The following is a 26,417-nucleotide window of genomic DNA, read 5'->3' on the forward strand; positions in this document are numbered from 1 at the left end:
TTTGACTACTTCTTTTCCTAACTGAATACCCTTTATTTCTTTCTCTTGCCTGATTGCCCTAGCCAGAACTTCCAACACTATGTTGAATAGGAGTGGTGAGAGAGAACAAAGCCTCCAAGAAATATGGGATTATGTGAAAAGACCAAATCTACGTCTGATCGGTGCGCCTGAAAGTGATGAGGAAAATGGAACCAAGTTGGAAAATACTCTGCAGGATATCATCCAGGAGAACTTCCCCAACCTAGTAAGGCAGGCCAACATTCAAATTCAGGAAATACAGAGAGCGCTACAAAGATACTCCTCGAGAAGAGCAACTCCAAAACACATAATTGTCAGAATCACCAAAGTTGAAATGAAGGAAAAAATATTAAGGGCAGCCAGAGAGAAAGGTTAGGTTACCCACAAAGGGAAGCCCATCAGACCATCAGCAGATCTCTGCAGAAACTCTACAAGCCAGAAGAGAGTGGGGGCCAATATTCAACATTCTTAAAGAAAAGAATTTTCAACCCAGAATTTCATATCCAGCCAAACTTAAGTTTCATAAGTGAAGGAGAAATAAAATCCATTAGAGACAAGCAAATGCTTAGAGATTTTGTCACCGCCAGGCCTGCCCTACAAGAGATCCTGAAGGAAGCACTAAACATGGAAAGGAACAACCAGTACCAGCCATTGCAAAACCATGCCAAAATGTAAAGACCGTTGACGCTAGGAAGAAACTGCATCAACTAGTGAGCAAAATAACCAGCTAATATCATAATCACAGGATCAAGTTCACACATAACAATATTAACCTTAAATGTAAATGGACTAAATGGTCCAATTAAAAGACACAGACTGGCAAATGGGATAAAGAGTCAAGACCCATCAGTTTGCTGTATTCAGGAGACCCATCTCATATGCAGAAACACACATAGACTCAAAATAAAGGGATGGAGAAAGATCTACCAAGCAAATGGAGAACCAAAAAAAGCAGGGGTGGCAATCCTAGTCTCTGATAAAACAGACTTTAAACCATCAAAGATCAAAAGAGACAAAGAAGGCCATTACATAATGGTAAAGAGATCAATTCATCAGGAAGAGCTAACTATCCTAAATATATATGCACCCAATACAGGAGCACCCAGATTCATAAAGCAAGTCCTTAGAGACTTACAGAGAGACTTAGACTCCCATACAATAATAATGGGAGACTTTAACACCCCACTGTCAATATTAGACAGATCAATGAGATGGAAAGTTAACAAGGATATCCAGGAATTGAACTCTACTCTGCACCAAGCGAACCTAATAGTCATCTACAGAACTCTCCACCCCAAATCAACAGAATATACATTCTTCTCAGCACCACATTGCACTTATTCCAAAATTGACCACATAGTTGGAAGTAAAGCACTCCTCAGCAAATGTAAAGGAACAGAAATTATAACAAACTGTCTCTCAGACCACAGTGCAATCAAACTAGAACTCAGGATGAAGAAACTCAATCAAAACCGCTCAACTACATGGAAACTGAACAACCTGCTCCTGAATGACTACTGGGTACATAACGAAATGAAGGCAGAAATAAAGATGTTCTTTGAAACCAATGAGAACAAAGATACAACATACCAGAATCTCTGGGACACATTTAAAGCAGTGTGTAGAGGGAAATTTATAGCACTAAATGCCCACAAGAGAAAGCAGGAAAGATCTAAAATGGACACCGTAACATCACAATTAAAAGAACCTGAGAAGCAAGAGCAAACACATTCAAAAGCTAGCAGAAGGCAAGAAATAACTAAGATCAGAGCAGAACTGAAGGAGATAGAGACACAAAAAACCCTCCAAAAAATCAATGAATCCAGGAGCTGGTTTTTTGAAAAGATCAACAAAATGGATAGACCACTAGCAAGACTAATAAAGAAGAAAAGAGAGAAGAATCAAATAGATGCAATAAAAAATGATAAAAGGGATATCACCACCGACCCCACAGAAATACAAACTACCATCAGAGAATACTATAAACACCTCTACACAAATAAACTAGAAAACCTAGAAGAAATGGATAATTTCCTGGACACTTACACTCTCCCAAGACTAAACCAGGAAGAAGTTGAATCCCTGAATAGACCAATAGCAGGCTCTGAAATTGAGGCAATAATTAATAGCCTACCAACCAAAAAAAGTCCAGAACCAGACGGATTCACAGCCAAATTCTACCAGAGGTACAAGGAGGAGCTGGTACCATTCCTTCTGAAACTATTCCAATCAATAGAAAAAGAGGGAATCCTCCCTAACTCATTTTACGAGGCCAATATCATCCTGATACCAAAGCCTGGCAGACACAACAAAAAAAGAGAATTTTAGACCAATATCCCTGATGAGCATCAATGTAAAAATCCTCAATAAAATACTAGAAAACTGAATCCAGCAGCACATCAAAAAGCTCATCCACCGTGATCAAGTGGGCTTCATCCCTGGGATGCAGGGCTGGTTCAACATATGCAAATCAGTAAACGTAATCCAGCATATAAGCAGAACCAAGGACAAAAACCACATGATTATCTCAATAGATACAGAAAAGGCCTTTGACAAAATCAATAGCCCTTTATGCTAAAAACTCTCAATAAATTCGGTATTGATGGAACGTATCTCAAAATAATAAGAACTATTTATGACAAACCCACAACCAATAGCATAGTGAATGGGCAAAAACTGGAAGCGTTCCCTTTGAAAACTGGCACAAGACAGGGATGCCCTCTCTCACCACTCCTATTCAACATAGAAACAAGATCTTATCAGAGTCCTCAAGTTGATTACATTTAGGTAGTCTTACTGCCCTCGCCAGTTACCAAAGTTAATTAACAAGCCATTAAACTAATTCATGATGAAAAGTAAAATTATAGATCCTTTTGGCCATTTCATTTGGCCTTTTTCTCTCTAGGAAATCACAGTATTATCAGATGAAGGTAGCTTTGTGAGTTTTATTTCAGGGCAAGAGGAAATATTGATTTGAAGAGTGAAGCATCTTTTATTAGAATTTTGATTATTGGAATTTTTTCAGAAAAACTTCTAAAAAAAGTTATTAGATAGCTGAACTTTTACAGTTGTCAACCCAGAATGAAAGTAGGCTAAATCATTTTTTCCTTTTCCTTATTTTCTAGTGAAAAATATTGTGATTATTATGATTAGAAATAGCAATGTAGAAATCATGCATATATGTCAGGATGCTTGCAGTTTGTTACTAATAGAGGAATAGTAATCTGACAACCAGTCTGTAAACGGAGACTTCAAAGTGAAAATTTCCCATTTTAGGAATAAAGAAACTTTTTATGGTTTTTATAATAGTAAGGCTAAATCTAAATATTTCACCTAAAGATTGTATAATAACAGCCCTGGAAAATTCTAAATACTGAATATGTACATCATGTATATATCATGGGAGAATACTGCCACCTTGTGCATATGGGATGCATTTTATGCCTCCATTTTCTTTTGTTACACCAGCTAATACTGTGTGCTTTTTCACTGTTTGGTACTGTGGTTAGATGTGTAAATGTGTAAAACATTTATTTTTTTATGCAGTAAAATCAAGTCACCTAGTCTTTCGGCAGGAGGAGGTGTCTTGTGTGTGTGTGTGTGTGTGTGTGTGTTTTCTGAGACGGAGTCTTGTTCTGTCACCTAGGCTGGAGTGCAATGGTGTGATCTCGGCTCACTGCAACCCCCGCCTCCCGGGTTCTAGCGATTCTCCTGCCTCAGCCTCCTGAGTATCTGGGACTACAGGCATGCGCCACCACACCCAGCTGATTTTTTTCTTTTTAATTTTTAATAGAGATGGGGTTTCACTATGTTAGCCAGGATGGTCTCTATCTCCTGACCTTGTGATCTGCCCACCTCGCCCTCCCAAAGTGCTGGGATTACAGGCGTGAGCCCCTGTGCCTGGCCTGGTCTTGTTTTTTTTAAAGATGTTAAATTTGGTATAGTTAGCTCTAAGAATTGGAATGTCTGAGAGATCATACTGGCTAATTGACCTCTGGGGTTAGTTGAGAATTGGATTCTTTTATTTGAATCTTATGGAAAGTTGTTGATTCTTTAATCATTCTTCATTTTAGTGCTTGCAGTACTTTGGGGTTATTCTGAATGGCAGAATTCATTACCCTATTGGAGGTGTAGGGAATTTGGCTTCTGACACAAACATATCCCTTGATTTTTAAACGTTTTCCTTCAGGTCAAGTGCAGACGAATGACTACAACACAGGGTGAGCATCCCTAATTTGAAAATCTAAAATCCAGAATGTTCCAACGTTGGAAACTTTTTGAACACTGCCATGAGATAGTGATTCCTTTGCTTCCTGATAGTTCAGTGTATACAAACTTTGTTTCATGCACAGAACCATTAAAAATATTGTATACAGTTACCTTCAGGCTAAGTGGTAAGATGTGTATGAAACATAAATTTTGTGTTTAGGCTTGGGTCCAATCCCCAAGAAGTCTCATTGTGTATTCCAGAATCTGAAAAAAGTCTGAAATCTGAAACACTTCTGGTCCCAAGCATTTTGGATAAAGGATACTCAGCTTATAATAACATATAATAGTTTCTTTTTTTTTTTTTTGAGACGGAGTCTCGCTTTGTCGCCCAGGCTGGAGTGCGGTGGCGCGATCTCGGCTCACTGCAAGCTCCGCCTCCCGGGTTTACGCCATTCTCCTGTCTCAGCCTTCCTAGAAGCTGGGACTACAGGCGCCCGCCACCACGCCCGGTTAATTTTTTTTTTGTATTTTTAGTAGAGACGGGGTTTCACCGTGTACGCCAGGATGGTCTTGATCTCCTGACCTCGTGATCCGCCCGCCTCGGCCTCCCAAAGTGCTGGGATTACTGGCGTGAGCCACCGCGCCCGGCCCAATAGTTTCTTGAAACACTATTGATGTGAAGAAAAAAATGAGTTCTTTCAAATATTCTGGTTTTCTGAGAGCCTGACTTAGATGGGTTTCAGATATTATTGCCTGTCTGAAGAGGAAGAATTGTGAGACTGGAAGTCAGCCTTTGGATACTCACAACTAACTTAGCTGTGTGGCCAGGGATGCTTCCCTGGGTAGTTTCTTTATCTGAAAAATGAGCAATTGAACTAGGTGGGTTCTGAGGATCTTTTTAGTTTTCGAATTCTGTGACTATGTAAAGTTTTATTCTAATTTTAAAATGTTATGCTGTAATGCCCTTCAAAATACTTATTATACTCTTATTTATAGGAAGTTATTTAAAAATTTAATCATATAGGTGTACTTAACTATCAGAGTATATACTAGTAATTTCGGAGGGGGGGGGTTGGAATATGTGTACAAAAAAGTATAAAACCAGAAGCCTGGGAAATTTACCTGTCTTTTATTTAACACCTGGGGTACTTGAAGATATCAAAAGATTGGTTTGGGGGTAAGCTAGATTTTAATTGTATACTATTTATGCTTTGTAATCCTGTTTGGGGCACAAATGCATTCCAAATGCCTACATTTGACTTCTGAGAGGACTCCAAAAGTTGTTACAAATATAGTAAAGTCCATTTTATAAGCCCAATTTTATGACTGGGATGAAAAGAGAGAAAAAGGTACCTACAGTTGAAAATTTGGAAGTTCTTTAGGATATTACCCAACTTGAAAATGTAAGGCCAAAGACTCTTCAGGATGTAAAACCCTTCATTTTATAGTGTATAACAGCAGATCTTTCCTGCTCATCTTGATTCATTTCCTCATGAAGTGCTAAGAATGAACCCATGTGACCAAGTTTAGCTTTTTACTTTGGGGTCATCTGGGAACAATTTTTTAAATTCTAGGGATAATTTTAAGGAAAATGATTTTCATTGTTAAGCTACATAAACATGCCAAATTCAACCTCTGTACTGAAATTATTTCCCTGTGCCTTGCCTTGAGATTTTTTCATTTATTTTGTGTAATACCAAATTACTATTTTGTAAAGAACTGAATTATAATAATGTTGAAATTCACTAATAAAATGCAATCACATAAAATCTATGCACATTATAAGCCATTAAAGATGTTAATGTGTTAAAATATATATTTACCCTTCTGATTATTGAAATATAAGAAAGTACTAAGTAAATTATACTTCATAAAAGTGGAGATAATTTAATCATGAAAAAAAACAAAGTGAAAAATATCCTAATCTGTTTTTAGAATGTGAAAATCTTAGGTTCAATCCCAAGTGTTGGCACCAAAACAAAAAAAAGTAAAATCTTAAGAAAATGAGTATGTCACTGGTAACATTAGTCGTGATGTTTTTCCAGAGAGATTTTTCCAAAAGCTCCCTTCCAAAACCTCCCTCTGCAATGAGGTAGGAGTGTTATGGGATTAGAAAAAATATTTGGTGTTAGTTTATAACTGACTAATCTAGAAATCCAGTCTCTGGATTGATACTCTTCAGATATTTTGAAGTTTTTGTAGAGGGACTGTAGCTTTTATTAATAGCAAATCATAGTTGTAAACAGAGCATTCCTAGTTTCTTTGTCTTAATTTTATGTATAGACGGAGATTTCAGTTCATAATTAATTACCTGTATCTGGTTCAGTTGTATTATGTTCATGTTCATTTGTTTGAAAAGCCTTTGAACTAGAACAAGAATTATGATTGTAATAAAAAAACTTGCTTGTTTCTTCTTTCTTGAGAATTACAGAGAATAAGAAGAACGCTTTGTAGTGAGTACATCTTTATTTTGAAATTTTAATGCAGCAAATAACTTTCAAGATAGAAAAATGTTTTTGTTAAATTATTTGCATCATAAACTGCATAGTTAAATTTGTGGTAAGAAGACTCACCACCCATTTATTTCAGTAGCCAAGATCAAACTAGGGTAGTCTGCCAAAACATGTAATAAAAGTGATGCAGTACTTCAGCGTGATTGCTTATTATGTTCTCTACAGGTCCAGACCTATCTATTCTTACATGATGTGAAAAATTGAATGATTCAGCCATTGATTTTGATAAATAAGGATTTTTAAAGCTATGAAATATTGGTGTTTTGGAAATTAAAAACAGCATGTTATTTTGGAATTTTGAAAATGGGTATAACCATTAACTGTTACAATATGTAGGTCAAGGTAGAGATTGGTAGTTATATGGAATTTGAAGGATTTAGAATGTAAACCCAGCACTGAGATTTTTAACTTACTTTATTGTGTCTATTGCCAGCCAATCTACTTGGTAAGTTGGTCTTTTTAAAAAATCATAGCAGAAGATTAGTAATTATGATTTTTTTCTCATATGTGTAAAACTGTGTTTCCTTAGTTTTAATTGCAAAACTTTTTAGGTCATTCTACAATGTAAACCCAATAACATGTACAAAATGAGACATTTATATTTTAAACTTTTCTTCCTTTTTGCAACTTGTTATTTCTTCCTTTGAATGCATTAAATTTATTGGTTGTAGCCCTCTGTGAAGCAGGTGCTGCTCATCAGAGTGATTCTATATTCAGAAATATTAGTATATGGACATTTTAACATGTGCTAATTTTATTTAACCTTATACAATTAGTGGGCATAAGGTGTTTTAGATGATTGTGAGTTAATAATCAATGATATACTATACAGTTTTAAGATGTTTAGCATTGGTCTCATTTATATATTTTTTCTTCTCACTAGGCAAGAAGTTATGAAATGGAATGGATGGGGCTATAATGATTCTAAATTCATCTTCAATAAGAAGGGCCAAATTGAGTTGACTGGGAAAAGGTAACCCTGGTTTATTTCTCCTTTTGTTACTTCTTTAATTCTTTCTATGAAAAATTTTAAACACACTTGAAAATATGATTTCTCCCTGAGTTTAAACATTATCAACATTTTGCTATAACTGCTTTTTTTCCCCTGGTAATATTTCAAATTCTGATGTTGTCATGTCACCTCTAAATATATGCATATGTGTGTATGTGTATATATATATTTTATGTCTTAAAAAATAAGGACCTAATATAAACAATTATATAATAATATTATATATCCAAAAATAGCAAACATTTTTTATCTAGTTATCCAGTTCATATTCATATTCTCCAGTTGTCTCACAAACATCTTTTATAGGTAGTTTATTTGTGTCAGGATCCAAATAATGTCTATAAGCCACCCACCACCCAATCCCCATGCCATTCAGTTTTTTGAAAGCAGCTTCATATTTAAATCTGGTAATTTACATTGGAGTGTGGGTTATTATGAAAGGTGAACGATTTTAGGTCTGTGTGACTATAAATAGTATTGTAAAAAATTAGTTTCTGAGATAAATTAGGAAAGAAGTGATAGAGAAAGATCAGTCATTTTTGTGATAGCTTTCCTATATCTGAAATGTGGTTATTTGCTGATAAGAATTACAAGTATATTTGTTCAATCATACCTCAGTAAAACTGGAAAAAATATTAAAAAGAATTCTAAAGGATATTTCTGTTATTCCTGCTTGTTCTAGATGTGGTCAGAATTGTAAAATAAGTTCTTTGTTGGTTTTAAGCAATACTGCCCTTGCCAAAGCTCTGTTTTTGGTTTGTCTGTTGAATTTTGATACAACATTTGAAAGGGCAGTGAGTACAAATATGTAATACTTGAATGCTGGAACCAAAAATAAAAAGAAATTGAGACTAAGTAAAAAATTGGATCAGATATATTACGAGTCTATTCCAGTATTGTACCCTGATTTAATATCTATTGGACATTACTATACTTAAGTTAATGTTTTTAAAACATATGCTATATCAATATATTAAAATGTCAACAAAGTAAGTTTCATTCCTTAGGAGAAGTTATTTATTTCCTTTTCAGTGCATTGTATTAATAATTTTTCTATTTTTCTATTTTTCTAACTTATTAATATTTTGTACCTAAAATAAAATCTCAGGAATAGTAATTTGAAAGTAATTTTAATCAAGGTATGAAGAGGTACATTTGACATTAGTTTTTTTATTAGGAAAATAAATATTATCTATGTTCTCATTCCCATCCTTAAGTGTGATTGGGTAGCATGCAATGGAGGCTTAGTTGAGAAATTGTGTAATTCAGGTAGAAGGGATTTCTGGTTAAAATTAAATTTACCAGTGTTCTAAATGTTGAATCTTTTATGTTTTATTTAAATAGAATAATGTCTGATATAGTAGAAACATCAATGTAGAGATTGGCTTTTCAAAATCTTCTGGAGGAAAAAAAACGAATCTTCTGAATTTAGAAAACCAAATTTCTCTCTTCTCGGACACTGCTCTCATTTCTCTTTCTCTTTTTCTCTCTTTGTGTTTGGATCTTGAAGGTACACAGCATTTCTCTTTTATGGAGCAGGGTAGATGGTCACTTGTATTTCAGCAAAGTCTTCTGTACAGTACTGTAGGCCATGTAGTGGTTTATATCAGAAAGGGTGTGTGTGTGTGTGTGTGTGTGTGTGTGTGAAATGAATGATTAGTCATAAAACATCACAGGTAACTATGCCTTAGTGGGTCCCATGGGTTCAGGATCTCGTTCTTATTTTGGGTGTTCTGGCACCTGATTTGTCAGTTTCCTGGAAGAGATGAGGCTGTAGGGGTCTGACACATGCCACACTTCTAAGAGACTGATTTAAAAAATTAGAACCTCAGTGTATTCAATTATGGTTAGATTATTCCTTTTTCAGGGTGTGGAATACATGTTAGTGCCCTTTCTGATGTTAGGGTATCTAGAGAACAACATTTGCAACTTAGATATTATTTGGAGAGCATACATTCAGAACAAAGGAGATTTGATGGTCTTGATAGAGATACTTATATAGGCTGTAATAGAACCAGAGAATTTTTCTGTTAGTTTTAATGGGTTACTACCACTCCTACTGGAACGCATTCCTTAAAGGCCTCATTTCTTTGCATTGTTGACTCCTAAGTCAGAGTCCAGTGGGGGAGAGGGAGAATAAGGGTGCGTCTGACTGGAAGAGCCTGCAAGAGAGACCAGGAAAGTGAATATCTGGCAAATTTGCATTAGTGGAGGGTAGCTTTTGCCTTCCTCCAAGACTTACACAAAGGATAATTCCCCAGACATATAAATGGGATTTAGGTGCTCTGGGATTAAATATATACTAAACAAACAGTAACTAAAATGAAAAAGCAAAACAAAATTCAATTCCCATTTTGGTAGGAAGCACCAGTACCTTGTCACAGGGTCATAAACTGAGTTGAATTGAATCATAACTTTCTCTATGTCTAGTCTGTTTTCCTGAGAATAACTGGTGAGTGAGTAGGTTTCTCCGATTTTTTTTTTTTTTTTTTTTTTTTGAGACGGAGTCTCGCTCTGTCGCCCAGACTGGAGTGCAGTGGCCGGATCTCAGCTCACTGCAAGCTCCGCCTCCTGGGTTCACGCCATTCTCCCGCCTCAGCCTCCCGAGTAGCTGGGACCACAGGCGCCCGCCACCTCGCCCGGCTAATTTTTTGTATTTTTTAGTAGAGACGGGGTTTCACCGTGTTAGCCAGCATGGTCTCGATCTCCTGTCTCGACCTCCCAAAGTGCTGGGATTACAGGCTTGAGCCACTGCGCCCGGCCGGTTTCTCTGATTTTTATCAGAAAACATTTACAAACACTCTTAAGATAATAATATCTACTATTTATTGAGTGCCTACTGAGTTGTCTTACAATAACCCTATCAAATGGATAGAGTTATCTTCTTAAAAATAATGAGGATGAGGAAAGTTAAGTAACTTACCTGAAGTCGCCTGCTCAGTGGTAAATTGGGATTAAAAACCAGGTGTTTTTAAGCTTCATTCTTCTGCAGTTTCTATTATACTGTGCTTTTGAGTTACTTCTGCAGATAACTAAACTCATTCACTGTACTGATCTTGTTCTGTCTCCAAACCCTGGGAGCACTATGCTGTGTATACCAGCACAGTAGAGTTAGTCATATTATAAACATTTATCTTGCATCAAAAATTCCTATTGTTACTGTGAAAGGCAAAGGGCAGAAGCGTAAGAAGATTGTGATATTCCTGAAAGAGAAAATGGAATTCATGACTACAAAGGCTGAGTACAAGAAACGCTGTTTGGCTGAACAGTATTGATTCACTCTTATTTATTAATAATATTAGAGTTAAGGACAATTTTTGACATTTTTTTGTAGAGACTTTCTATTCTGGCAGTGAGGTGGACTGAAATAATTCAGGCCCCTCGCCTTTTATAACCACATAGAAAAGTTGGATAAAATATCAGAAGAAAGAAATATAACAGAGCTGGAAAGAAAGAAAGGGAAATCCTACGTGCCAGAAACTAACAGTGATTATCAGTGAAAATTGATGAGGTGTGGGGTTCTCCTATTTCTGATCCAAAGAACATTGAAAAGAGATTTTTATGTGGAATGTAGTTGATTGTATGTATTTTGTGGGAGGGTAACTTTGACATTTCAAACCTAGGCATTAAGTTGTAAGCAATTATTAGAAGCTATTATAGAGTAACAGCTTTTCCCCTATGTTAGGAGAAGGGTCTGAAATTTTTTTTCTGAGCAGTCTATCTTCTGAACAGATTTATAATTTATCAGTTTATAAATCTCTAGATTTATAACTTACCACTTTTATTCCTTCTAAGTATGGATGAATTTAGTCCTCCTGGGTTTAAGCAGCATAAGGCAATACTCTGGAGCCAATTCTATATATTTTTTTTTTTCTTCAACTTTTAAGTTCTGGGGTACATGTGCAGGATGTGCAGGTTTGTTACTTAGCTAAACGTGTGCCATGGTGGTTTGCTACACAGATCAACCCATCACCTTGGTTATTAGGTTATTAAGCCCACTATCCATTAGCCATTTTTCCTGATGCTCTCCCTCCTTCCACCGCTCCCCCTGATGTGCCCCGGTGTATGTTGTTCCCCTCCCTGTGTTCATGTGTTCTCATTGTTCAGCTCCCACTTATAGGTGAGAACATGCAGTATTTGGTTTTCTGTTCCTGTATGCATTTGCTGAGGATAATGGCTTCTAGCTCTATCCCTATCCCTGCAAAGGACATAATTGTGTTCCTTTCTATGGCTGCATAGTATTCCATGGTGTATATGTACCATATTTTCTTTTCCAGTCAATCATTGATGGGCATTTGGGTTGATTCCATGTCTGTGCTATTGTGAATGGTGCTGCAATGAACATATGCATGCACGTATCTTTATAATAGAATGATTTATATTCCTTTGTGTATATACCCAGTAAGGGAATTGCTGGGTCAAATGGTATTTCTGCCTCTAGATCTTTGAGGAATCACCACACTGTCTTCTACAATGGTTGAACTAATTTATACTCCCACCACAGTGTAAAAGCGTTCCTTTATCTCTGCAATCTTGCCAGCATCTGTTGTTTCTGTACTTTTTAATAATCGCCATTCTAACTGGCTTTTGATTTGCATTTCTCTAATGATGAGTGATGCTGAGCTTTTTTTCATGTTTGTTGGCTGCATGAATGTCTTCTTTTGAGAAGTGTCTGTTCATGTCCTTTGCCCACTTTTTAATGGGGTTGGTTTTTTCTTGTAAATTTGTTTAAGTTCCTTGTAGACTCTGGATATTAGACCTTTGTCAGAGGCTCAGATTGCAAAAATTTTCTCCCACTCTATGGGTTGTCTATTCACTCTGATGATAGTTTCTTTTGCTGTGCAGAAGTTCTTTAGTTTAATTAGATCCCATTTGTCAATTTTGGCTTTTGTTGCAATTGCTTTTGGCGTTTTCGTCATGAAATCTTTGTCCATGCCTGTGTTCTGAATGTTATTGCCTAGATTTTTTTCTGGGGTTTTTATAGTTTTGGATTTTACATTTAAGTCTTTAATCCATCTTGAGTTAATTTTTGTGTAAGATGTAAAGAAGGAGTATAGTTTCAATTTTCTGCATATGGCTAGCCAGTTCTCCCAGCACCATTTATTAAATAGGGAATCCTGTCCGGGCGCAGTGGCTCACGCCTGTAATCCCAGCACTTTGGGTGGCCGAGGTGGGTGGATCACCTGAGGTTGGGAGTTCGAGACCAGCCTGAACAACATGGAGAAACCCTGTCTCTACTAAAAATACAAAAATTAGCTGGGCACGGTGGTGCATGCCTGAAATCCCAGCTACTTGGGAGGCTGAGGCAGGAGAATCACTTGAACCTGGGCGGTGGAGGTTGCGGTGAGCCAAGATCGCGCCATTGCACTCCAGCCTGGGCAATAAGAGTGAAACTCTCGTCTTAAAAAAAAAAAAAAAAAAAAGGAATCCTTTCACCATTGCTTGTTTTTGTCAGGTTTGTTGAAGATCAGATGGCTGTAGGTATGCAGTCTTATTTCTGGGATGTCTATTCTGTTCCATTGGTCTATGTGTCTGTTTTTGTGCCAGTACCATGATGTTTTGGTTACGGTAGCCTTGTAGTATAGTTGGAACTTGGGCAGTGTGATGCTTCCAGCTTTGTTCTTTTTGTGTAGGATTGTCTTGGCTATACAGGCTCTTTTTTGATTCCATATGAATTTTAAAATAGTTTTTTCTAATTCTGTGAAGAATGTCAATTGTAGTTTAATGGGAATAGCATTGAATCTATAAATTACTTTGGGTAGTATGGCCATTTTCACAATATTGATTCTTCCTATCCATGAGCATGAAATGTTTTTCCATTTGTTTGTGTCTTCTCTGATTTCCCTGAGCAGTGATTTGTAGTTGTCCTTGAAGAGGTCCTTCACTTCCCTTGTTAGATGTATTCATGGGTGTTTTATTCTCTTTGTAGCAATTGTGAATGCGAGTTCATTCATGATTTGGCTCTCGTCTTGCCTGTTGTTGGTGTATAGGAATGCTAGTGATTTTTGCACATTGATTTTGTATCCTGAGACTTTGCTGAAGTTGCTTATCAGCTTCAGAAGCTTTTGGGCTGAGACGATGGGGGTTTCTAGATATAGGATCATGTCATCTGCAAACAGAAACAGTTTGACTTCCTCTCTTCCTATTTGAATTTTCTTTATTTCTTTCTCTTGCCTGATTGCCCTGGCCAGAACTTCCAATACTGTATTGAATAGTAGTAGTGAGAGAAAGCATCCTTGTCTTGTGCCGGTTTTTGAGGAGAATGCTTCCAGCTTTTGCTCATTCAGGTATGATATTGACTATGAGTTTGTTATATATGGTTCTTATTATTTTGAGGTATGGTCCTTAAATACTTAGTTTATTGAGTTTTTAACATGAAAGATGTTGCTTTTATCTAAGGCCTTTTCTGTGTCCATTGAGATAATCATGTGGTTTTGTCTTTAGTTCTGTTTATATGATAAATTACATGTATTGATTTGCATATGTTGAACCAACTTTGATTGTGGTGGATAAGCTTTTTGATGTATTGCTGGATTCAGTTTGCCAGTATTTTATTGAGGATTTTTGCATTGATGTTCATCAGGGATACTGGCCTAAATTTTTCTTTTTTGTTGTTGCGTCTCTGCCAGGTTTTGGTATCAGGATGATGCTGGTCTCATAAAAGGAGTTAGGTAGCAGTCCCTCCTTTTCAATTTAGTTCCAGTAGAAATGGTACCATCTCTTCTTTGTACCTCTAGTAGAATTCAACTGTAAATCTATCTGGCCCTGGGCTTTTTTTGGTTGGCAAGCAATTTATTACTATCTCATTTTCAGAACTCATTCTTGGTCTATTCAGGGATTCAGGTTCTTCCTGGTTCAATCTTGGGAGGGTGTTTATGTCCAGGAACTTACCCACTTTTTTCTAGATTTTCTAGTTCATATGCATAGAGGTGTTCATAGTATTCTTTGATAATTATTTGTATTTCTGTAGTGTCAGTGGTAATATCCCCCTTACCATTTTTGATGGTGTCTGATTCTTCTCTCTTTTCTTTATTAGTCTAGCTAGCAGTCTACCTATTTATTTTTTCAAAAAAAAAAACAAAAAACAAAACAAAAAAACCCCCATCTGCCGGATTCATTGGCTTTTTGAAGGGTTTTTGGCATCTCTATCTTCTTCGGTTCTGCTCTGATCTTGGTTATTTCTTGTGTTCTGCTACCTTTGGGGCTTGTTTGTTGTTGGTTTTCTAGTTCTCTTAGTTGTCATGTTAAGTTGTTAATTTGAGGTCTTTCTACTAGAAGTTTTTTGATGTGGGCATTTAGTGCTATAAATTTTCCTCTTAACACTGCTTTAGCTGTGTTGCAGAGATTCTGGTACTTTTTCTCTTTGTTCTCATTAGTTTCAAATAACTTCTAGATTTCTGGCTTAGTTTCACCCAGGAGTCATTCAGGTTGTTCAGTTTCTATGTAGTTGTGTGGTTTTGAGTGATTTTTTAAAGTCTTGATTCTAATTTGATTGTGCTGTAGTCTGAGAGATTGTTATGATTTCAGTTATTTTGCATTTGCTGAGGGGTGTTTTAATTCCAATTATGTGATCGATTTTAGAGTAAGTGTTGTGGCTATGAGAAGAATATATATTCTGTTGTTTTTGGGTGGAGGGTTCTCTCGATGTCTGTCAAGTCTGCTTGATCCAAAGCTAAGTTCAGGTCCTGAATATCTTTTAATTTTCTGTCTCAGTGATCTGTCTAATATTGTCAGTGGGATGTTAAAGCCTCTCATTATTTTGTGTGAGAGTATAAGTCTCTTTGTAGGTCTCTAAGAACTTGCTTTTGGATCTGGGTGCTCCTCTATTGGGTACATATATATTTAGCATAGTTAGCTCTTCTTGTTGAATTGAACCCTTTACCATTATGTAATGCCCTTCTTTGTCTTTTTTGGTCTTTGTTGGTTTAAAATCTGTTTTGTCAGAAACTAGGATTGCGGCCCCTGCTTTTTTCTGTTTTCCATTTGCTTGGTAAATTTTCCTCCATCCCTTTATTTTGAGTCCATGTGTGTCTTTCCATGTTACATGGGTCTCTTGAGGACAGCATAATGGGTCTTGACTCTTCCCCCAGCTTGCAATTCTGTGTCTTTTAATTGGGGCATTTAGCCCATTTACATTTAAGGTTTTTATTATGTGTGAATTTGATCCTGTCATCATGATGCTAGCTGGTTATTTTGCAGACTTGTTTATGTGGTTGCTTCATAGTGTCACTGGTCTGTGTACTTCAAATGTGTTTTTATAGTGGCTGGTAACAGTTTTTCTTTTTCATATTTAGTGCTTTCTTCAGGAGCTTTTGCAAGGCAGGCCTGGTGGTGATGAATTCCCTCAGTATTTGCTTGTCTGGAAAGTATCTTCTTCTTTTCTTATGAAGCTTAGTTTTGGCTGGATGTGAAATTCTGGGTTGGAAATTCTTTTCTTTAAGAATGTTGAATATTGGCCCCCAATCTCTTCTGGATTGTAGGGTTTTTGCTGAAATGTCTGCTGTTAGTCTGATGGGTTTCCCTTTGTAGATGACCTGGCCTTTCTCTCTGGCTGCCCATTATATTTTTTTCTCTTCTTTTCAACCTTTGAGAATCTGATGATTATGTGTCTTGGGGTTGATCTTCTCATGGAGTATCTTACTGGGGTTCTCTGGACCTCCTGCATTTGAATGTTGGCCTGTCTTGCTAAGTTGGGGAAGTTCTCCTGGATGATATTCTGAAGTATGTTTTTCAACTTGGTTCCATTCTCTCCATCTCTTTTGGGTACCCCAATCAGTCATAGGTCCAGTCTTTTTTGTATAGTCCTATATTTCTCAGAGGTTTTGTTCATTCCTATTCATTCCTTTTTCTTTATTCTCGTCTGCCTTGAAGACTGTAGTCTTCAAGCTTTGAGATTCTTTCCTCCACTTGGTCTATTCTGCTGTTGATACTTGTGATTGCATTGTGAATTTCTTGTGTTGCGTTTTTCAGCTCCATCAGATTAGTTATGCTCCTCTCTAAACTGGCTCTTCTGGTTTTCAGCTCCTGTATTGTTTTATCATGATTCTTAGCTTTTTTGCATTGGGTTACAACATGCTCCTTTCCCTCAGCAAAGTTTGTTATTACCCACCTTCTGAAGCCTACTTCTGTGAATTCAATGATCTCAGCCTCAGCCCAGTTCTGGCTGGAGAGGTATTGTGGTCATTTGGAGAAGAGGCACTCTGGCTTTTTGAGTTTTCAGTATTTTTGCATTGATTCTTTCTCATCTTTGTGGGATTATCTAGCTTCAATTTTTTGAGGTTGCTGACCTTTGAGTGAGATTTTTGTGTGGTCTTTTTTGTTGATGCTGTTATTGTTGCTTTCTGTTTGTTTGTTTTTCTTTTAACAGTCAAGCCACTTTTTCGTAGGGCTGCTGTGGTTTGTTGGGGGATTGCTCGTGACCCTATTTGCCTCATTTTTCCCAGACCTGGAGGTATCACCAGTGGAGGCTGTGAAACAGCAAAGATGGCAGCCTGCTTTTTCCTCTGGGAGCTCCATCCCAGGGTGGGTAGTGACCTGTTGCTGGCCTGGATGCTCCCGTAGGAGGTGTCAGGAGACCCCTGTTGGGAGCTCTGACCCAGTCAGGAGGAATAAGATGGCTGGTTTTTGGTGGAGCAGGTGTGCCATGTTGGGGATAACCCTTCCATGTCAAGACTGCCTAGACTCTTCAGAGCCATCAGGCTGGAAAGGCTGAGTCAACTGAACTGCAGAGACATCGGCTGCCTCTCCCCCAGGGGGCTCTGTCCCAGGGAGAGATCAGAGTTCTGTCTGTGTAACCCTGGCTCGAGTTGCTGAAATTCCCACAGGGAGTCCCCACCCAATGAGGAGCAATGGATTGGGGTCCCACTTAAAAAAAGCAGTCTGGCCACAATCTGGCATAGCAGCTGTGTTGCATTGTATGGGATTCCTTCTTGTTCTGACCACCTGGACTGCCTGGAACTGGCAGGCTAGAACAGCTGAGTCAACCTAACCACAGAAATGGTAGTTGCTCCTCCTCCAGAGAACTCATCCATCTCAGGCAGTCTCCAGCTTGTTGCACTGTCTGACTGGAATTCCAAGCTAGTGGGTCTTAACTTGTGAGGTGAAAGTGTGGCCTGCAGAACAATGCTGCTTAGATCCGTGGATTCAGTCCCCCTCCTAGAAGAGTGAGCAGATGGATCTCCCACCTTGCTGGGATTCCTGGGGCGGAGTCTGTAAAACTCCTGGGTTACTGTGTGAGCCGGAGTGACTGTTCTTTTGAGACTCTGCACAGCTCTGTGTATTGAACTCAAGGCCCTGGTGGCATGGGGTCACCAGGGGATCTCCTGATCCACAGGTTACAGACTCGTGGGAGAAGTGTGGTTTCCCTCGTGGGGTTGCACAATCTCTCACTGCTCTGCTTGGATGGGGGTGGGAGTTCCTTTGGCTCCATGCTTCTCCCAGTTGGACCATCGCCCCACCCTGCTTTTCTTTGTTCTCCATGGGTTGAGCTGTCTGCCTAGTCAGTCGCAGTGTGAGAATCTGAATATTTCAGTTGAAGGTGCTGAATTCAGTTGCCATTTTCATTCTTCTCCATGAGAGCTGTGGACCACAGCTGCTTCTAATCAGCCATCTCAGTCCCTGAAGATTTCTATAAAGTAAAATTTTTGAAAAATGTCATTATTTTTGACTTTATGGGTGTTATATATTAGTTTGGTACTTACAAATCACAAGTTAGTATATAAATGGAGAATTTGAGTTTGTTAGACTTTGTGTTTTTGATGGCATAATTTTTAATTGAAGCTTTATCTGATTATAAAAAGGCTGTTAAATTGCTTAGCAATTGTGGAACTCACCCTGAGGCTAGATGATTGTATATACTTATCAGGGGAACCCACCCCCAGTATTTCAACGTAGGTTCTTTATATTTTCCCTAAGTGTCGGCCAGTCTGAGAAATAAAGAGAAAGAGTACAAAGAGAGGAATTTTACAACTGGGCTGCCAGGGGTGATACCACATTGTCAGTAGGTCCGTAATGCCCCCTGAGCTGCAAAACCATCAGATTTTTATTAGGGATTTCAAAAGGGGAGGGAGTGTACGAACAGGAAGTAGGTCACAAAGATCACATGCTCAAGGGCAATAAAGATCACAAGGCAAAGGACAAAGCAAAGATCACAAGGCAAAGGGCAAAATTAGAATTACTGATGAGGGTCTATGTTTGGCTGTGCACATATTGTGTTGATAAACATCTTAAACAACAGAAAACAGGGTTTGATAGCAGAGAACCAGTCTGACCTCAAATTTACCAGGGTGGGATCTTTTCCCCACCCTAATAAGCCTGAGGGTACTGCAAGAGACCAGGGCATACTTCAGTCCTTATCTCAACTGCATAAAACACACTCCCAGAGCGGCCATTTATATGCCTCCCCCCAGGAGTGCATTCCTTCCCCAGGGTATTAATTATTAATATTTCTTGCTGGGAAAAAAATTCAGCAAAATCTCTCCTACTTGCAGGTCCATTTATAGGCTCTCTGCAAGAAGAAAAATATGGCTCTGTTCTACCCAACCCCGCAGGCAGTCAGACCTTTGGTTGTCTTCCCTTGTTCCTTAAAATTGCTGTTATTCCATTCGTTTTCAAGGTGCACTGATTTAATATTGTTCAAACACACGTTTTACAATCAATTTGTACCATAGTGGTTCTGAGGTGACGTACATTCTCAGCTTACGAAGATAACAGGATTAAGAGATTAAAGACAAGACAGGCATAAGAAATTATAAGAGTATTAATTTTGGGAACTGATAAATGTCCATGAAATCTTCACAATTTATGTTCCTCTGCCGCGGCTCCAGCTGGTCCCTCTGTTTGGGGTCCCTGACTTCCTGCAACATACACTAATATTTTTGTTGCTTCTTATGTGCTGCCCCAGAGTAAGAGTCACTTTGTCTTTAGTCATTGTCCGTCCTGATGTGCACTTCCCTCTTGGATAATTTTTGTCCACAGAAATTTCATTGGCCTTGAAAACTCGTTCTGGTTCTGTATCTTCTATAGTATAGTCTATTTCAGTGCTATGAGAAAGTGATAAATTGATCTCATCTTATATTTTACAAAAAAGCCATTTAATGTTCTCAAACTAATCTTCAGTCATGGAAAAGAAGAAGATCCATTCAGTAGTCACTGTGATTCAACAATTGGTATAGGTGCTTAGTTTTCTGTTTATCACATCTCTGGTTAAAGTTTCGTGTTCTCTGCCCGTGTGTTCATCTCACAAATTAAATGTTGCTGCAGCTTTGACTAAGCTAGGTTGTAAGTTTCTTAAGAACAGGAGTCATAATACCAATTCCATGTATTCTGCAATGCTAAGTACAGTCTTCTGAGTGTTAAATAAATATTGTGCATTCAGATATAGAGATATAAATACTTTATTTTAGTGATAGAAGGTAGTTTTAAATTTTATACATGATAGTACGCTTACTCTGTATCTGTAAGTTCAAGTATCTTGAAGGTGGTCACCTTTTTATTTTATTGGCAATACCTGAGACTGGGTAATTAATAAAGAATAGAGGTTTGTTTGGCTCATGGTTCTGCAGGCTGTGCAAGAAACATGGCATCAGGGTCTGCTTCTGGTGAGGACCTCAAGCTGCTTCCACTCCTGCAGAAGGGGAAGGGGAGCTGGTATGTGCTGAGATCACATGGTGAAACTGGAAGCAAGAGAGAGATGGTAGGGAGGTGCCAGTCTCTTTTTAAACAACCAGCTCTTGTGGGAACTAACAGAACTCACTCACACTTCTCTCCCTCCCCCCCAGGGCATTAATCTGTTCATAAAGATATACCTCCATGACCCAAACACCTCCCACTAGGGGATCAGATTTCAACATGAGTTCTGGAGGGTTTGGTATCCAAACTACAGGACTCCTTTAAGAGAGTGAAAGGATAAATCACAGAGTAAGAGAAAATGTCTAATATATATATCTTTCATTTTATAAATATATAAAGATTTCTTACACGTAATTGAGAGAACAATAACCCAGGAGGAAAATGAGCAAAAGACTTGAACTGGTTTTCAAAATGGAGGATATCCAAATGGACAGTAGATATAGGAATGGATGCTCAATTTCATAAGTACTCAGTAAAATTGAAATTAAAATTGTAATGAGATGCCAGTGGAATGTGTCAGAGATTCAGTTATAGAATTTCTATTGTGTTCTTTTTTATAGTTTTTTTATTTCTCTGCTAAGATTTTTTTTTTCTAATATTCACTGGGAGTACATTTTCCATTTTGTCCATTGGCATAGCTACAATAGCTGCTTTAAAACCCTTGTGTGCTACTTCCAGTATCTTGGGTCATTTTGGGGTCAGTCATCATTAATTGTCCTTTTTCTTGATTATGACTCATACTTTACAGTTTGTTCTTGTCTAGTAATACTGGAGTGTGTTTTGGACATTGTACATGATGTAGGAACTCTGGATTCTGTTATATTCCTCTGAGGAGACCTTTAAAAAATTTGTTTTAAATCAAGCAATTAACTTGACTGATCTGAAACTCTAAATTCTGTCCCCCTGTGGTGAGCAGCTGAATTGTCTGTCCAGTTTTTTTTTTTAAGCTTAACTGGGCTGCCTAGAATATTCCAGTGTGTTTTCTGTACATGCCATTAAGAGTCAGCCAGACATTTGGAGAGAACTGATAGATAGGTTCCTGTCTTACTTGCTTCTTTCTGTGATTTCCCAGTATGCTTTCCAGATGCAGCATTCACCCCAAACACTGTGGTCTGGTTCTTTAAGCCAGGAAGACTGTAAATTTTCAGCATTTTTATTACCTTTTGAGGCACCAGCTGGGGCCTGCCATAAAGCTAAAACTTATGTAAAAAACAAAACCAAACTGGAAACTTATGAACTTATGTAGTGTTTTTTGCTTTTTTTCAAATGTAACACACCCTTCTGCCCTATTTTTGACTGCTTTTGGTCTGTCTATACTGCCTTTAGATAGCTGGGTTTTGTTTGTTTTGTTTTTGTTCAGAGTTTATAGTTACATGTGAAAGTGTTGGTTTGATAGTAACTGCTTGACCATCACTGGAAGCAGAATTTAAGCTTTAAATTTAAATGAAGATACTTTGCTCTAATATTTTTACTTTCTTTGTACTTTAGGTACCCTCTTAGTGGCATGGGTTTACCAACATTTAAAGAATGGATCCAAAATACCCTTGGAGTAAATGTGGAGCATAAAACTACCTCTAAAGTAAGCAAACAAAAATTATTACTAATACATTTAACTGTGTTTTTAAACCCAAATTAATATGATTTCTCTTTGTAATTTGTTATATTGGATTCCCTGCAACTGTCATGTTTTTTGTTATAAAGCCTATTAATTATATTGGCCTTGTTAGACTGTTACGGACAGTTATTCAGTGTCACAGATCTAGACCCTAGTCTCACAATTTATCTGAGATTTATCTGGCAAACTTTTTATCTTCTCTGAGCCTTGATTATTTTTAGAATTGGGAGTAATAACTATTTGTTCTGCCTCTCACAGGGTAATAGTGAAGTGCAAATTATTTACTTCCTTAAAGAGTGCTTGTTACAGAAATATAAGTTGCCGTGATGTTTAGATTATTTAGTAGACTGACCATAATCTAGGATTAATGGAGAATAATTTAAAATAAAAATGTAAAATCACATTTAATATTAGGACATTTAGAATATTTGAAGAATTATAAAAAGTAAAAATTTGATTAAGATATGAGCGATTGAGGATTTTAGTTTGTTCATGTAGTTTCACTTTTCTGAAAGTAGAATTAGGAAACTTTAAACTGTATGTATATATATGAAGCTAATGAAATATTTAGCATTTCTTTTTATTATTATTTTTGTTGTGTTTTTATTATTATTTTGCTGTAGCATAGTATTCTGTATTCCAGTCTCTCTAACTGGATATAAGTTCCATAAGTACAGGGGCTATGTCTTATACAATATTCTCCACTGTATCCAACTTGTTATTAAGTGGTATAGGTATTTGGTGAGTACTTGTTGGGTTTATTTAAAAATCCACAGTTATTTTATTCTAGTTATTAAGTTAGGCTGAACAACTAATTCTACCCCTCCCAAGCCATCTTTTAACTTTTCCTAGAGGTCTCTCTTTTTATCTCTTAAATTCTCTCTCTCTCGATCTCTTGACTATTTGCAATTACTTGTTTTTGACATTGATACAATCCACATACCATAGTTAGATTTCACCAGTTTTTGAGCCCTTTTCAGTTCTTAATTACTTAAAATATTAATATATTTTGTTGGAGTTCTTTTAGTATTTCCTTCTCCTATGGGATAAATTTCACAAGGTCAAAATACTTTTTTCTGTTTAACTCACTGTTGTATCAAGACCTTGAAGAGTGCCTAGCTTATAGCAGCCACTCAATAAGTATTTTTTATGCAGTATCTTAATAAGAGATTAAGATAATATGGAAGTATCATATTTGTTCTTTGCATATTCTTATATTTTCTTTTTTCCAAATACCGTATGATAGCTTCCCCCCATCCCCCATAGCAGATTTTACTTGGCCAGCCATTTATAGACCTCTTCCTATGTTCTAGGCATGCTATTAGGTGCTTTTCACAAAAATTATCACATTTAACCTGCCTTCCTTATAGTAGCCCTATGGTGATAATCTCATTTAACAGATGAAGAAGCCAAGGCTCATAGAAGTTGGGTGACATGCCCAATGACTCATAGTTTTAACTTTGAAGTTGAAGATTAGATTTCAAGTTACCTGTTAGGTGAAACTGAATATCAAGTTTATAATTATGTTGTGAGTTTTAAAGCAGCTGTATAAAAACGGATTTATTACCTATTTTGAGGCTTTCTGTTGATCATTTTAAAATGGCAATTGAATAATAAGAAATGCTAATTTTTTGTTTTTTTTTTTTGAGACGGAGTCTCACTCCGTTGCCCAGGCTGGAGTGTGGTGGCGTGATCTTGGCTCACTGCAAGCTCTGCCTCCTGGGTTCACACCATTCTCCTGCCTCAGCCTCCCAAGTAGCTGGGACTACAGGCGCTCGCCACCATGCCCGGCTAATTTTTGTATTTTTAGGAGAGGCAGGGATTCACTGTGTTAGCCAGGATGATCTCGATCTCCTGACTTCATGATCCGCCTGCCTTGGCCTCCCAAAGTGCTGGGATTACAGGTGTGAGCCACCGCGCCCGGCCAGAAATGCTAAATTTTATCGACAGATTAAGTGTAGATAGTGTACAAGTCAAGTAACTTTCTCCCAGTCTCCTTAATCTGAAATGAAAGATTTGATACTTTGCTATCTTCCCTGTTGATTACAATCTTTAGAAATGATTGCGATTAACCAGAGCATTTGTAATTTGTTACTCTCATAAAGCTGATTTCTGTATATGTTGTTTTGTATTTTCTTATGCTTCAGCCTTACTTTGAATGTTTTTTAAAAAAGTCTACATTTTGTAATCATTCTCTCTAACTTAAATACCCAAAATTCGTTGTCTAAAAATAAGTCAAAGAAATCAATTTTATTTTCTAGGCATCCTTAAATCCTAGTGATACACCTCCTTCTGTTGTAAACGAAGATTTTCTTCATGACCTTAAAGAAACTAATATTTCATATTCACAAGAGGCAGATGATCGAGTATTTAGAGCTCATGGTAAGTTACTTTATATTAGCCCTATTTATTTTTAACAAAAATTTTCTATATTTTAAGCTGTTTTTGTGTTTTTGTTTTTTTAACCACAAAACAGGTCATTGTCTTCATGAGATATTTTTGCTCAGGGAAGGAATGTTTGAGCGAATTCCTGATATAGTTTTATGGCCAAGTAAGTTTTCCCCTCCTTGTATCATTAATTTAATGTATTGCTAAATTTTAAGTTAATTTAATATTGGAAATATGTACTTTTTGGCATATGAGTTGTAAAAAATATAAATTGCTGTATTTTTAAGAGAGTTTACGTAACAGTCTTGAAGCTCTTTCTTGACCTGGTTGTTCTGAACTAATGGTTTTAACAATTCATTTTGTTGCTGATAATAAAATAATCATTTCAAATGTAAATGATCTTATTGAGATGTCAGTAGAAAAATGTATTTTTGGATAATTTGGAAGCTTCATGAAATTAGTGTCAGTGTTACATTCAGATATATAGAATTATTAATATAATTGAGTACTGCAAACTAATATTAGTAATAATTTGTTGATATCAGCTGTGAGCTTTAAAAAGCCTGGTCAAACAAGTTTATGTATTATATATATGCATACTATGTTTGAAATGAATAATTAAATTTTGAGTAATTATTAGCGTTTGGCTGGGACGGGGGATGGATGAGCTTTGTGTTGTAATTTTACTCTTAGTATAAATCTGAGGTTTTTTACCCATCTCTTTTAGCAGGTAATTTAAAGCAGAACAGGTATAGTGTTCCTTGCTGTCCATTATTGCATTTTTTAAAGAGTTCTATTGATTTTCTGATTCATTTTATCTTCAGATCTTCCTTTTCAGAGTACGTATTTTATTTTTTAAAAAATTGGATCATTCATGGACTCTCAGTTCTTAAATGAGATCCTTCTACTTTGGAGGGACTGTCTGAGGGAAAAATTATACTTTAATGTGGGGGCAAGAGGCAGGTGAGATACATGGGAGGAAAATCCAAGAGCATATGTAGCAGAGATGAAATTACTTTCCTGATACTAGTATATTATTCTATGCATTTGGAATATTTATTAAATAAGTCTTTCATCTCTGTTAGTTTAGTATAGAAATTTTAACTGTTCCTGAGGAAAAGGTATTCTCCAATAGAAGAAATATTTTTGTTTTGCCTGCCTGTTTTTTAGTAGCTTTAGGTTACTTCTCTACCAAGATTTGGAGAAGGTTTATTCTGTTTATTACTGGAAAACATGAAAGCAAAATTTATCAATTTTCACTTCCCACAAGAAACCTAATAGGCCATCCTTTGATGTATCTTAATAAGAACTTTCAAGTGTACCTTCTAGGCATTTCCTTCCTGTCTTTCAACATTAAAATACTGAGAGAGTTGGGCTTGGCAGTGTGTTCCTGTAGTCCCTGTTACTCAGAATGATGACGCAGGAGGATCACTTGCCCAAAGTTCGAGTCTAATGTGGACTAGTAAGTCCCTCATCTCTTAAAAAACAAAAACAAAAACAGATAATATAGTGGAAGTACATTTTGCTTTAAGAAATCCAAATATTCTCAAAAACTCAGATGTAGTAAACAATATTTCACAGAAGTTTCTTTGCTTTGTAAAATCCCTCCCATTTTATTGGTTCCCTTGCACCATTGCTCTTCCACTTTTTTTCCATCCCAATTTCCAAATCAGTTCCTTCTCAGTGTATATCTAGGTTTTTGTGAAACCGTAAGGGTTTTCATGCCTCATGTTTCTTGCCCCTTTAAGTCTCCCATACACACTTGGGAGATTAATTCAATAATCCTTTTGCCAGCTTCTTCCATACTTCAAGAATCTCTATGAATGGTGTATTCCTGGATGAATCAAGTTTATAGTTTTATTCTGTTCAATATCCTAGTATAATGACTTCTTTGGAAATAGTTTCCCAACAAGTTATTAAGTCACTGAGGTCTTTATTTAATTTTAATGTAAATTTCCTACTGGCGATGAAGTCCAAGTTTTTCTTTGTAGGAGGCCTCGTTTTGAGACAATGAAGAAATTTGAGGCAATGT

At 36.9% G+C, this 26,417-nt stretch overlaps 1 protein-coding gene across 3 annotated transcripts in view; it reads left to right on the plus strand.

Annotated features, from left to right (window-relative positions):
- The window catches only part of AGPS (alkylglycerone phosphate synthase), a 160,248-nt gene that overhangs the window by 25,715 nt on the left and 108,116 nt on the right, over nucleotides 1–26,417 (plus strand). For 2 of the 3 annotated variants that reach the window (XM_031651376.1, XM_031651378.1), the window contains exons 2-5: nucleotides 7,624–7,713; nucleotides 21,871–21,961; nucleotides 24,259–24,379; nucleotides 24,474–24,548. In XM_031651376.1, the coding sequence (XP_031507236.1) occupies nucleotides 7,624–7,713; nucleotides 21,871–21,961; nucleotides 24,259–24,379; nucleotides 24,474–24,548 (377 nt within the window). Of the gene's footprint in view, nucleotides 1–3,902; nucleotides 4,239–6,658; nucleotides 6,681–7,623; nucleotides 7,714–21,870; nucleotides 21,962–24,258; nucleotides 24,380–24,473; nucleotides 24,549–26,417 lie in introns of those variants that run through there. The other variant, XM_031651377.1, reaches the window with a different exon arrangement.

Source organism: Papio anubis, chromosome 10 (assembly GCF_008728515.1).
Source record: "Papio anubis isolate 15944 chromosome 10, Panubis1.0, whole genome shotgun sequence".
NCBI lineage: Eukaryota > Metazoa > Chordata > Mammalia > Primates > Cercopithecidae > Papio > Papio anubis.